Raw genomic sequence first — 14,355 nt, 5'->3', positions numbered from 1 at the left:
GTATAAAAGGCAGGGGTAGCAATCATGATCTTAGACAAAGCAAAAGCAAAAATAGAACTAATTAAAACAGATTAGCAGGGAAACTACATTATACTAAAAGGCATCATATAAAATGAAGTAGTACCAAAATTTTTTATAGCAAGTTTCTCTAATAAAGGCCTCATTTCTCAAATATATAGGAAACTAAGTCAAATTTTTTTAAAAATTAGAACCATTCCCCAGTTGGTAAATGGTAAGAGGATATGAACAGTTTTTGGAAGAAATCAAAGCTATCTATAGTCATATGGAAAAATGCTCTACTGTATGATTGATTAGAGAAATGCAAATTAAAACAACTGAGATACCACTTCATTTCTATCAGAAATGACAAATACTATAGGGGGTGAGGGAAAATGGGTATACTAATAAACTGTTAGAGTTTTTAACTGGTTCAACCATTTTGGAGAACAATTTGGAGCCATGCCCAAAGGGCTACAAAACTGTGCCTATTTATTTAATCCAGCAATGCCACTACTAGCTCTGTTTCCCAAAGAGATTAGAGAAAAAAGAAAAGGACTTACATATACAAGAATATTTATAGCATCTCTTTTTTGTGGTGGCAAAGAATTGGAAATCAATGGGATGCCCATCAATTGAAGAATAGCTGAACAAATTGTGGCACATGATTGTGATAAAATATCATTGTGCTACAAGAAATGACAAGGAGGGTGGTTTCAGAAAAAAACAAATAAACATGGCAAGACCTAAATGAACTGATGCAGAATGAAATGAGAAGAACCAGGAGATCATTGTACACAGCAACAGCATGTTGTAATGATGATCACCTGTGAGAGTCTTGGCCACCTTGATCAATACAATGATCCAAGACAGTTACAAAGGACTCATGATGAAAAAAGGCTATCAACCTACAGAGAGAGAGTGCAAATGATTTTATTGCTTTCCTAATATTTTTTACTTTTTTTTTACAACATAGCTAATATGGAAATGTGTTTTGCATGATTTCACATGTATAATTTTTATAATTTTGTTTGCCTTCTCAGTGAATGGAAGGGGGTGTGAGGGAAGGAGGGAGAGAATTTAGAACTCAAACTGTGAAAAGAAAAGAATGTTGAAAACAAAAAAATAATTGATAAAAATAAGATACCCATTATTATTAAAAACACCAGAAAGGAGAGAAACAGTGTAGCAGCGAGCACCCCAAGCGTCTTCAGGGTTGCTGCCACCACAGGTTCTTGGATCTGCTTTGATAAAGGAAAGCAACTCAAAATGGGTTAACAAGCTTACTTTAATCAGTCAAACATGTATCATTCACCTAGTTCAGGGGAAAAAGGTCAGCACCCCAAACTTCAAAGTATACAGGCAGAATTATCAAGACAGAAACATCAAGTAGACAGATTTCCAAACTGTCCAACCATTACATCCATACCCAGTCAACATCTGGGTTTCAACATCTGGGTTTTTCAAAGCGGGGGGGAGGGAGGGGGCTCTGGACAACGGCTTCCCAGAATCCAGATCAAATCACAGAACACTTCTCAAAGTGAGCCCCCAAAACAAAGCCTCAAATCAGGGTTTATATACCCTTCTCCTGGCTCAGAGAATATAACAACCTTATTGACTCACTGGCCAATCAAGAAGTACCTACTGAAAAACAAGCCTCCCATCCCAGGCTTCAGGTGCACTTTAGCCTAGGGGCAGGGAAGATCTTCCAAATTTGCATTCCCATTACAGACAGAGAGAGAGAGACAGAGAGAGAGAGAGAGAGAGAGAGAGAGAGAGAGAGAGAGAGAGAGACAGAGAGAGAGAGAATTCCTGCCTTAATGTGAGGTCAAAGGGAATGAAGGGCCCAAACCATCATTCTCCCCAGAAAATCACAAACCTGGCTACCTGTGATAGCTTCCTAAGCCAGTTCAAGGTGAAATCGAATAAATTTAAGGAAATAGATTTACAATATGTAATCATTATTCAACTAATGTTAGCAAATCAGAAGGCCAGGACAAGGAGGGAGAAGAATTTCCTCTATCTGTCTCTCCCAACAGATTGCCATACATGGGGCTATCCTACCACAATATTCCTGTTATAGGTAATAATCCTACTTATTATATGTCAGCACTTATAACACAAAGGATGTCTGGTGGTGCAAAAAAAAAATTAGAAAAAAACCCCAACTCCCTAACTCCTATACCCCACCATGGTTTCAAAACTCCTTTAAATTTTACATCTTTAATCAGATCTCTGGTTTCTCCCCCTGTGATATAGTATTAATTTCTCATGTGAGTCTATAGCTCCTCACTACTTAGGGTACTGTGTAACCAAAAGAATATAATTTGTCTTGAGGTTTTGCCAGGGAGGACTCTTGGCTGCCTCTAGTCAGCATTGGTAACTGCTGGGTGGTTTGATTTCATTTTAAGGGCAGGAGGGACAAAGATGGGGGGACCCCGTCAGAACAAATAATCATTCTCCATCTTATTGGGACAGCTCCCAGACCCCAAAGGGGAGCTTTCCGTTGGACAGCCTTGCCCACCCCAGCCAAGGACCTCCTGCAATTGAGCCAAGAGACTCTTCCTGTCAAGCCCAGGAGAGGAAGGAAGGATTTTGTACAGAAAATAGAGGAAAATGTGCCCTGGGAGAGGCAGGTTCTCCGGAACATGCTGCATGAATGGAAGAACGCCTGGATTCTAAGTGAGTGCTGTTGGGAAGAGAATTCTATTTTGCCCTATAGAGTTGCTGGGGCTGGAGAAGATCCTTTGAGGCAAAGTATCAGGAGTGATATACTGCTCCTATTCTCTATCTTATAAAAATGAACAAAATTTGGGTTTCCCCTAGGGTCTCCAGGGCAGGGACTGTGTCCAGGATATCTCTATATCTCTCAGAATGTAGCATAGTAATTACCGATGATAACCAACTTTTGGGGGCAGGCAGAGAAAGAGTAAGGGAGAGGTCCAACTTCTAATTTCTCTACTGTAATGAATTCTAGGTGTAGAAATTCCCAAGAGGGGCGGCCAGGTGGCTCAGCGAGTAAGAGCACTGGCTCCAGTGTTGGGATGACCTGGAGATCAAATCCCGGGCTCAGACGCTCAGCACCACACCCAGAAATAACTGGCCGTGTAACCTTGAGCAAGTTACTTAACCCCGATTGCTTAAAAAAAAAAAATTCCCAAGAAGGCAGATTAGCAACTCATCTCTAATTTATAGACTTTAAGAGGTTATCCAACAGGTATAGGGTATTCTAAAATAAAGCTTTAAACCACACTATGACTTTTGGGACACCCTCTTTAGCACCTTCAAGTTTGCAGAATGCTTTGCATTCATTTGCATGTATTTGCATACATCATATGATCCCTGAACAACCCAGGTAAGATAGGTTCTACAGGTTATTACCATTTTACAGATGAGGAAGATGAGGTTCAGATGAGGAAGCTAGGGTGCCAAAGAGACTTCCCTGTGGCTAGTTGGCTAACCACTCAGGTCTTTGAACTCTAAGCCTAGCTAGCACTCTATCCACTAAGCCACAAATTGCAAATAATATATTCGCAATAAATGATTACTAAATGTATAAGAAGAATAATTAACTGCTTTCTGAGGGAACGTACCAGTTATTTATTTTCTTTTTAAAAAACTTAAGACCGGTGGCTTATTTACTTAAAAACTTATTTTACTTAAAAAAAACTTATTTATTTTTTAAAAAATCACTTAATTTCCTCTTCTACACAAGGTGTCCCAAAAGTCTTGGTGCAATTTTAAGCTTTAATCACCTCCCTTGGATTTTGATCAGGTTTCAATACTTTAAAACTGTACTAAGTTGGGATACCCTGTATCTTGAAGAGGTTTTTTTGTTTTGTTTTGTTTTATAAGGAGGAGGTTTCATATGTCTAATTTCATTCCATGTGGTGCCTCTATAACTTAAAGTTTTAGAGAGGTTAAGTCACATGCCCATAGTCACACAGTCAGTATGTTATCAAAGCCAGGATTTGAATATACCTCATTCTTACTCCAAGGCCAGCCCTCTAGCTATTATATCTTATTGCTTCTATTCTAATGGTTCTGTACTAACTACTATATTAATGGGGTTTTTTTCTTTCTTTTTTTTTTTGAGGCTGTCAGGGTTAAGTGACTTACCCAGGGTCACATAACTAGTAAATGTGTGAGGCCAGATTTGAACTGATTTCCTCCTGACTCCAGGGCCAGGACTCAATCCACTGTGTCACATATGGCCCCCAGTTACTAGTGTTTTTTGAGAAAAGACACTCGCCCTGAAGCTGCCAAGAGGACTGGGATATATATGCAAGAAGCTGAAAACTTTATTGATGTTGGCAGAGTGCTATCAGCTTAGGAGGCAGTAGGATAACAGTAGAAAGACCCTGAACTAGGGAGGCAGGAAATGTGGGTTCAGGTCCTGCCTCTATCAGGAGATTATTGGATTACTTGGGACATATCAATTCACCTTTGGATCTCAGATTATTCATGTGTACAATTGGTGGGAGGAGAGGCTGACTGGATAATTTAGAAGGTTCCTTTGAGCTTAGACATTCTGTGCTTTTACTATTTTTATAAGGGAGGGAAGAATCAAGAACTAAGGAAAGGTTAAGACTGAGCTCAGAAAGTCCAACATAAGATGAATTGAACCATTCAGTTCAAAGAAACCTAAAGAAAAACTTGTTTACAAAAAAATGTGTGGAGAGGAATTTTGAAAGTGGGTTGAGTAAAGGGCTCAACTCAGGTAGCTGAAATTGCAGGTATGACCTGAAATTGAGGAATGAACAGAAGAGTCAAACCAAAAGGAACTTATATCCTCAGGGTCAATAAGATCCCAAAGAGAAAAGGAGCATAGATTGAAATGGGGTTAGGAATAATAGTTTAAAACAAAAGTAAGAATAACTATCCAAAATGTCGACTTGTAAGTGGGACCAACCTATTGTGTCAATCAAACTATATATAGCAAAAGAATTATGCACATTAAAAGTGGCCAAGCATTGTATTGCAATGGACATTGAATGGAAGAGATTGTAGGATTAAAAATTTAGAGTAGGAAGAGACTTTAGAAACCATCTAATTCAATCCTCTTATTTCACAGATGAAAAAAATGAGGCCTAGAAAAATGAAGGTCATATAATAAGTGGCAGAGCCAAGATCTGGGACCCAGGCCTTCTGACTCTAAATCCGGAGCCCTTTCCACTGGACCACCAAAAAAAAATGTCTTCCTCACATAATATTCCCAAGAAGTCTCCTGCCCAAGTACTAATTAGGTCCAAATCTGCTTATTTTGTTGAGATCAGAGAAGATCAGGAATATACCAAGTGGTATGGTCATAGACATAGACAGAGGGGAAAGATCATGAATTCTGGGGAATAATTTGGAAGAGAAGCAGTCCTTCCTACCCATTTTCTAGGTGGTGGTGATTGAGAATTGCCTATGTAAGTGACGAAAAAAGTTGGTCAGGGACATCACAAGGGGATCACACTTCCCCAAAGACACCCCCCCCCCATTCCATCCCCCTCCCTAGGGACGCTTCCTTATAAAATGACTCCTCCATGGTGGAGAACTTACCTTTTTTAAATGGTTCTTCCTTATGAGAAAAGAGACTTCTTGGTAACCCAGGTGTGGCACAGTGCCCAATCTTAACTGAGTGACTTTCTTCCCATTTCCTCCACACCCTTACCCCTCCTCCTCCCCCATTTCAGCTGCCCAGTGGCAGGATGCTACAGTGGAGGGGCTGCTACGGAACATGAACAACGTGCAGGATGAGATCCGGATTGAAGCCATCATCACTTGTGCCACAGCAGCTGTGGAGCGACCTCGAATTAATGTCATCAAGGAGAATAAAGGTGGGACCTGGCATTGGATATGCCTTATATAGTATCAAAGCATTTGTCCAAGTGCCTACGTGGAAAGTCTACATTTTTCCCAATGAAAACTAGGGTGGGAGGAAGCAAAAAACAATGACAGACAAATGATGGCTAAGGCCAAGAGACCTTTGCTCCATAGACCTCTTCTCTCTTAGCTCTTGATTCTAATTCTATTATTGCTTTTCCCCCTCTCTTCACTTAATTTGGGTTTTAATTCTCTATTTAAAATTTCTGTTCTGGAGCACTAGGTGACACAGTGCATAGAGCACTGGCCCAGAGCTCAAATCAGGCTTCAGAAATTTATTAGTTGTGTGACCCTGGGCAAGTCACTTAACCCAAATTGCCTAATAATAATAATAATACAATGATGATGATAATAACAAAATTTCTGTTCTATAATTCCAAGGAAACAGAAGTGTGTGATCATAAATTTAGAGCTCAAAGGAAGCATAGAAGCTATATAATCCAACCCCATCATGTTGCAAATGAGGAAAGCGAGATCTTGAGAGTGATTTTCCCAAGGTTACACAGGTAGTAGAGAGTAGAGGCAGCTAGGTGCCATATGGATAGAATACTGAGCCTGGAGTCAGGAAGACTCTTTTTTGTGAGTTCAAACCTGACCTCATACCCTTAGTAGCTGTGTGACTCTGAGCAAGTCACTTAACTCTGTTTGCCTCAGTCTCCTCCTCTGTAAAATGAGTTGGAGAAGGAAATGGCAAACCATTCCAGTATCTTTCTTTGTTTTTGTTTTTTTGCTTTTTTTGGAGGGCAATTGGGGTTAAGTGACTTGCCCAAAGTCACACAGCTAGTTTCTGTGTTAAGTGTCTGAGGCTGCCTTTGAACTCAGGTCCTCCTAACTCCAGGGCCAGTGCTCAGTATCTTTGCCAAGAAAATCCCAAATGGGGTCACAAAATGTCCAACACAACCGAACAACACCACCACCACATAGGTAGTAAATGACAGAGCTAGTGTTTGAAATCAAGTCCTCTAAACTCTAGAATTCTTCCTGAAGTTCCATCCAGGAGCCTGGAACCATGAGAATTTGCCCAGTCAGTTGAGTGGAGGTTCAAGTCCTCGGCCTATAGAATTTTTAGGTACTGTCTATGTGTTACTTGCATGGTGATAACAGATAAGGTTTTCACAAACCATAATACATGCAGACTATCAGCATTCATTGAATGCTTTATAATGCATCCTGGCATTGCAGTCCCATGAGTGGGCATAGTGGGCACACTCTTTATTATATTATGTACACAGACCATGTGACTCATGAGAGAGAAAGCAGGTGCTAGTCACAGGATTTAGGACACTCAGGTGGTATGCTTTGTGCTTTGGTACATGATTATGATTTTTAAAAAAATGTTGTCCCTTGGCATCAGGACTGACCCCATCCCACTCACTGAAGGAATTCCCAGAAGAAGACCCTCATTACATCAGACCCAGACCTTCCACATGCAATGAATTTAAATCTACCTCCTTGTCCTACCCAGAGAAAAAGGGTGGAGCTTCATTTGACATTGGTTATCCTTCCATACAAGGGACATGCACATTTCCAAACAGGGCAGTAGATTCATTCATCATATAAAGCACTCTCATTAGGTTTCTAGTTGTCTTTATTCCCCAGAAATAAATTTAGCTCAATACAAGCTGCATATCACTTGTGATCATGGGGGCTTATTTGAACTATGTTATTCTTATATACTGAAGGTTAGAATTCAACCTGGGAATAGTCTCCATATATTTGAAAACAGCCATTATACTAAATCTACAAGCTAAATAGCTACAATTCTTTCAAACAATCATTGAACATGTGATGGTTCCAGGTCCCATCTCCATCCCTGGACAACCTTCTCTGGGTATTCATATACTTGCCAATGTCCTTCCTAAAATGTAGCATGCAGAACTGAGCGTAATTTTCCAGGTATAGACTCACCAGAATATAATAATGTCAGACTGTAGATCCCCTAGTTCTGGATACTAAGCTTCTGTCAATTTAGTTCAACCAAGATTGTATTTGCATTTTTAACTTCTGTTGAATTTTGGTCCACTAAAACTTCCAGGTATTTGTCACATGAACTCTTGTTGTACAGTTATCCCTTCCATATCACAGGTATGAGTAGTCTGGAAAAGCCATTTAAAATGTTGAGGTCTTCTGGTTGAGAAGGTCTGTCCTTGTCTTGAAAATTATCCATAAATGAATGTCTTACTAGGCCTGAATAGCCCCATAGTATCTGGGATCACAGATAACAATTCCCTTGTCACCATATCTACAACCTTTTGAAGGATGAAATTGCCATAAAGGCAAGAATTTCTTCACTGAATTGCTTTTAGCTAGGAAAGATCTTCAGCAGATGTATGCATAATCTCTCTGATACCTATAGTCTCCCTTTGGCATTCATCATCTATTTTCCTTTAGACCCAGAGGGGTTTATAATAAACTCTTACCACAATATCACTTCTGTTTACCCCTTCTTTGGTATTCTCCCAAATGCATTTCATCACACTTCCTCCTCTTGCTCATGGATTTCCACACAGAAGTACCTCCTTTGGAAATATAAGCTACTCCATCAATCCTCCCATCTAAGCTATTCCTTTTGAGGTAGGGCATATACCTTTCCATTGTCGTATTCCAGTCATAAGTGACATCTACCAAGTTTCAGTTATATTAATAGGAAGTTGAATGTACTTCCTAATGTTGAGTTCCTTTGTTTACTTGTTCATTACTAATATTCTTTGCACTTATATATAGAAATTTGATATCAAAAGTATTTTTACTGCGCCTCTTCCTGGACATTGTCTTCTGAGGATTATTGGTCAACTCCCTTATTATTTTTATTTTTTGTTATTCTCTGGCATCTGTTTCTCCCTTTGATATGTGGCTTTACAGCTGTATGTGAACAGTTTCTCCTTCTACCTCCATTTCAATTTAAATCCCTGTTGATCAGATCCTGAAGTCTTCAGACAGATGTATTCTTCTAAGCTCCTGTTAAGACTTACTCCATAGCTGTACTCTAACCCTAGCCAGAAGTCAAAATTATTGTCTCTTAAGTCCTGGTCCAGAAATACAAATCCCCCTCTGTGAAACAACTTCTTTAGCCAGCTATTTTTTCCCATTTTTTTTCTTTTTAAGTTTTTTTCCTCTATTTTTTCTTTTTAAATTCTTCTTTTACTTTATACAATTTATGAAATAAAACAAGCATTTCCATATCAAAGTACAATAAAAGATAATTGTACATAAAACTGCAAATCTACTATATACGATTTGCTATTCCTTTCAAATATACAACAAAATTATCACATAAATTTATTTTTTTCCCTTTTTCTCTCTCCCCTCCCCACTACCCTAGAGATGGCTACCATTAGACATAAGGCAATATGATTCTATATATACTTCAATCTATCAGCTCTTTCTCTGGATGCTGATAGCACCTCCATCATATGTCCTTTATAGTTAATTTGGGTATTTATAATGGACAAAACAACTTTTTCATTCAAAGTCATTCTTAAAACAATATTGTTACTATATACACTGTTCTTGTGGTTCTGCTCATTTCATTCTTCCTTATTTCATGTAAGTCCATGTTTTTCTTTTTGAGCCTCTTTTGCTATCTGAATTTGCCTACTTTTTTTTGCCTTTTTTGGAGGGCAATTGGGGTTAAGTAACTTGCCCAAGGTTACATGGCTAGCTTTTGTGTGTGTGTGTGTTAAGTGTCTGAGGCTGGAACTGAACTCAGGTCCTCCTGACTCCGGGGCCAGCGCTTTACTCACTGCGCCACTTAGCCGCCCCAAAATTAGCCTGTTTTTTAAGGTGTTATTTTCTTCAGTCAGGTTGTTGACTCTCGGTTCATAATTTTCTTGCATCATTCTCATTTCTCTTCCCAATTTTTCCTCCACTTCTCTTATTTGGTTTTCAAAATCCTTTTTAAGCTCCTCTATGGCTTGTAACCAGTTCATATTTTTCTTGGAAGCTTTTGGTGCAGGAGTTCTGACTTCATTGTCTTCCTCCTGTTCCATGCTTTGATCCTTTTTGTCCCCCAAAATAGGAGTCTAATGTAGGATTGCTCTGTTTGCTTTGCTTCCTTTGCTTGCTCATGTTGCCACTCGATTATGTGACTTTTGAGCCTTTTGCCACAGTAGAACTCTGCTACCAGAAAGGGGAGATTTATCCCAAACGCTGGGGTTTTTGCAGCTGCTGGAGCTATTAGTTGGGTGCCCTCTCTGAAGCCTCAAAATGCTCTGGCAAACTGGTCACACACACTAGAACTTCCATCCTAGACAGTAATCCAGATCCAAGCAGGTTAGAGCAAGAGTGATTACCCCTCACACTGGTTGCTTGGTCCCCCTACAATCTGCAGGCCAGGAGCTCTGAAGTAGCATGGCCGCGGAGCCTCACCTGCTTCTCGCCCTGGGGACAAAGGCTGGACTGCACTCCTGAACTCCCTGTTCCCACAAAGTCTACACTGACCTCTCACTTTGTCTTTAGCAACTATGGGTTGATAATTCTGGAATCTGCCACAGCTACTGGTGATCTGAAGTCCCTCCAGCCGGCAGCTGGTCAGGTCACCCTGAGGCTAGAACTTCAGGCTCACACAGGGCTGGAGTCAGCTCCCAAAGTGCTGCACTGGCCCCTTCCTGCCTGCTTGCTTTGCTGTCTTCAGCAGGAGGTTAGCTTCTCTCTGTCATTTTGTGGGTTCTGTAGCTCCAAAGTTTGTTTAGAGTCATTTTTAACATGAATTGGAGGAGGTGGAAGCCAGAGCCATGTGGAAGTCCTATTTCTACTCTGCCAGCTTAACTCTGCCCCCCCATGTTTTTCTAAAATCATTGAGCTCATCATTTCTTATGACTAACAGTAGTATTCCATAATAATCATATGCCACAACTTGTTTAGTCATTCCCCAATGGATGAGCATCCATCCCTGCAATTTCTAGTTAACATTTTAGAATACATAAGTTCTTTTCTTTTCACCTAACCATCTTTGGAAATAGACCAAGTAGTGATATTGCTGGGTCAATTTAATAACTTTTTGCACAATTTAGTAACTTTTTGCACATAATTCCAGATTGCTTTCCAAAATGGTTCAATCAGTATACAATTTGACCAATAATGAATTAGTGTCCCCATTTTTCCACATCTCCTCCAGCATTTGTCACTTTCCACTTCTATCATTTTAGTCAATCCGGTACATGTAAAATAATATCTCAAGGTTGTTTAAATTGGCATTTCTCTAACCAATAATGATTTAGAGCATTTTTATAGGACTATAAATTATTTTGATTTCTTCATTGAAAAATTGCCTATTTAGGGTAGCTAGGTGGCACAATGAATAGAGCATCAGCTCTGGACCTGAGTTCAAATCTGGCCTCAGACACTTAACACAAAAACTAGCCATGTGGCCTTAGGCAAGTCGCTTAACCCCAATTGCCCTCCAAAAAGCAAAAAAAAAAAATTGCCTGTTCTTATCCTTTGTCCACTCATCAACTGGGGAATGACTCATATTCTTATAGATTTGACAAAATTCTTAATATATTTTAGATATGAGACCTTTATCTGATAAATTGTTTATAAAAATTTTTCCCTCAATTTTCTGTTTTCCTTCTCTGATTTTGGCAACATTTGTTTTACTTGTACAAAAACTTTTTAATTTCATGTAATTTGAAATTATCCACTTTATACATAATTTTTTCTCCATCTCTTGTTCATAAATTGTTCACCTATCCATAAATCTGATCAGTAATATGTTCCATTTTCTTGTAATATCTCTCTTTATGTCATGTATCCATTTAGAAATCCACTTTATTTTAATTTTTAATTTAATTAATCCACTTTATTGAATGTCCATTTTCCCCTGAAAGATTGTATTCAGTTTTTACTGGGTAAGCAATTCTTGGTGGTAATTCTAATTCCTTTGCCTTCCAGAATATAATATTCCAAACCCTCTGATCCTTTAATGTAGAAGCTGCTAAATCCTGTGTAATCATGACTGTAGCACCACAATATTTGAATTTTTCCTTTCTGGCTGTTTGTAGTATTTTCTCCTTGGCCTAGGAGTTCTAGAATTTGGCTATCATATTCCTATTAGTTTTCATTTTGGAATATCTTTCAGGAGGTGATTTTGGTGGATTCTCTGAATTTCTATTTTACCCTCTAGTTCTAGAATGTCAGGGAAGTTTTCTTTAATAATTTCTTGAAATATAATGTCCAGGTTCTTTTTTTAATCATGGCTTTCAGTAGTCCAATAATTCTTACATTATATCTCTTCCATCTATTTTCAGATTTCTATTTCTGATGAGAAATTTCACAATTTATTCTTATTCTTTTGATTTTATTTTATTGTTCCTTAATGTCTTGTAAAGCCATTAAGCTTCTAATTTTTAAGGAATTGTTTTTTTCAGTGAGCTTTTGTACCTTCCTTTCCATTTAGCTAGTTCTACTTTTTAAGGAGTTGTTTCCTTTGATAAATTTTTTAATATCTTTTTTTCCCATATTTTCTGCTTCCTTTAACAAGCTGTTGCTTCTTTTTGTATTATCTCTTGCATTATTTTCATTTGTTTTTTCAATTTTTATTCTAACTCTCTTGTTTCCTTTTTAAAATCCTTTCTGAGCTCTTCCAGTTCTTTTGGGGCCTAAGACTCATTCACATTTTTCTTTAAGGCTTTGCTTATAGACATGTTGACACTGTTTTCCTCTTCTAAGTTTCTGCCTTGATCCTCCCTGTCACCATAGTAACTTTCTTTTTCTTTTTTTTTTTTTTAAGCAATTGGGGTTAAGTAACTTGCTCAAGGCTACTCGGCCAGTTATTTCTGGGTGTGGTGCTGAATGTCTGAGCCTGGGATTTGATCTCCGGGTCATCCTGACGCTGGAGCCGGTGCTCTTACTCACTGTGCTACCTGGCCGCCCCTCACCATAGTAACTTTCTATGGTTAGGTGCCTATTTAGTGACTTTCTGTAAAAATTGGGCCCTTGTAATGGCATTGGGAATTTTAAGATCTTCCCTGCCTCTTAATAGACCTAGGGGGGAGTTTGAAGACCTTCCCTGCTTTGAAAGTAAACTCTGCCCCCTAATAGGCTGAATGTAATCACAAGGAGCCTGTGATGGAGGGAATTTGCTGAAAGGTGGAGCAGAGCCCACAGGAAGCTTCCCTGCTGAGAAGATAAACTCTGCCCCCTGATAGGCAGAATCTAATCACATGGAGCCTGTGGTGGGAGGAGTTTGCTGAAGAGAAGCAGAGCCTATAGGAAGCTGGTGGTCAGAGCTAGCCAGACCGTGAGAGAGTAGGACTCTGTCAGGCAAGGAGTCAGATAGGCTTCTGAGTAGATATTGATCTTGTACTGGTTTGTGGCAAAGCTGAAGGATACTGTGGCTCTCAGAATTATTATGGCTTCTGAATATCTCTGGTACTATGATGGAATTGGCTTATTGGTTTGGGGATTTGTTTTCCTGGTGTCTAAATAAATGCTTCAGTTCTATCCTCTATCTGGAGAGTTTGGTATATCTTACAATCGAACGTCATGCAATACTTATAGTCATGGTCTTTATTGTGATAAGTGGACGCTGCAAATATTGCATTGGCACTACAGCCCTGCTCCTGGAGTGACAAGGAGGGGTGGGCTCAGGGCCTTGCTGCTGGCTAACACTGAGCCCAAGGACTCTCACAGCTGGCCTGTACTAACTGCTGGATTGCCCTGGGGTTTAGAGCCTCACTACTGAATTGCACTGGGGGTGGGGCTTTGCTGCTGGCTCCCTGGAGTGAGGCTTACCCCCTACTGCTAAATTGCACTTCCCTTCCACCCCAGTGCAGCACATTTTTCCTCCTGACTTTCCATACTGTCTTGGTCTGGAAAACTTCACAAATTTGTTCTAAGGAGTAAAAATTGCAAGGTTGTTTGAAAGGGAATCTGGGAGAACTCAGGGAAGTTCCTATCTCATTCTCCTGTCCTGGCACCAGAAGTCTTGAAGATGTTTTGAGTAACTTGGCTCAGAAGAATTGGAATAAACATGAGAGGGAGTCTAACCCTTTTTGCAAAGAAGTCTCTTGGTGAAATCAACAGGTGTACATTCTGGTAAGTTCTTCTGAAGAGCTGTCCTCAAGGTCAGAGTCTCACTCTCGGGCACCATGTTGAAGACCAATAAGAGAAATTTAAAGAAGAAATTTGCTGAAATCTCTTGTGTAACAAGCAGGGAGTATGGACAAGATGGTAACTACAAGAATCTTTTGTGTCTTCCCTGAGTTTTTTCCTTCAGCCACTGGAGGTAAGGTTGGCCTCTAAAGAGTCTGCAATAAGACTACCAGAAAGAGAATCACAAAGGGGCTCCCATGTCCTCTTTTCTAAGGTTCATGCCTTCCATAGGTAACAGTGATTAAAAAAAAACACCGCTTGTGTCCTTAAGATTTCATTTGTGCCCAGTACTTCATAATTCCTAGAGACCTGCCTTGTGGGAGTATCATTTATCTCTGTAGTAGATCTGATCATGTTTGACAGATCTCAGTAGGCTTTCTGTCAAACCATTTA

General features: G+C 39.5%; 1 protein-coding gene across 1 annotated transcript in view; it reads left to right on the top strand.

Moving 5' to 3' along the window:
- HEATR4 (HEAT repeat containing 4) overlaps positions 1-14,355 on the top strand; it is a 108,176-nt gene that overhangs the window by 15,567 nt on the left and 78,254 nt on the right. Inside the window, exons 4-5 of the mRNA XM_069092131.1 lie at positions 2,476-2,679; positions 5,679-5,822. Coding sequence (XP_068948232.1) covers positions 2,476-2,679; positions 5,679-5,822 — 348 coding nt within the window. The remainder of the gene's footprint in view (positions 1-2,475; positions 2,680-5,678; positions 5,823-14,355) is intronic.

The sequence above is a fragment of the Petaurus breviceps genome, unplaced genomic scaffold (assembly GCF_028583685.1).
Source record: "Petaurus breviceps papuanus isolate PSGF00001 unplaced genomic scaffold, PetGlider_PUasm1.0 189, whole genome shotgun sequence".
Classification (NCBI taxonomy): domain Eukaryota; kingdom Metazoa; phylum Chordata; class Mammalia; order Diprotodontia; family Petauridae; genus Petaurus; species Petaurus breviceps.
The sequence above is the reverse complement of the archived record's forward strand: the minus strand, read 5'-3'. Positions and strand labels throughout refer to the sequence as shown.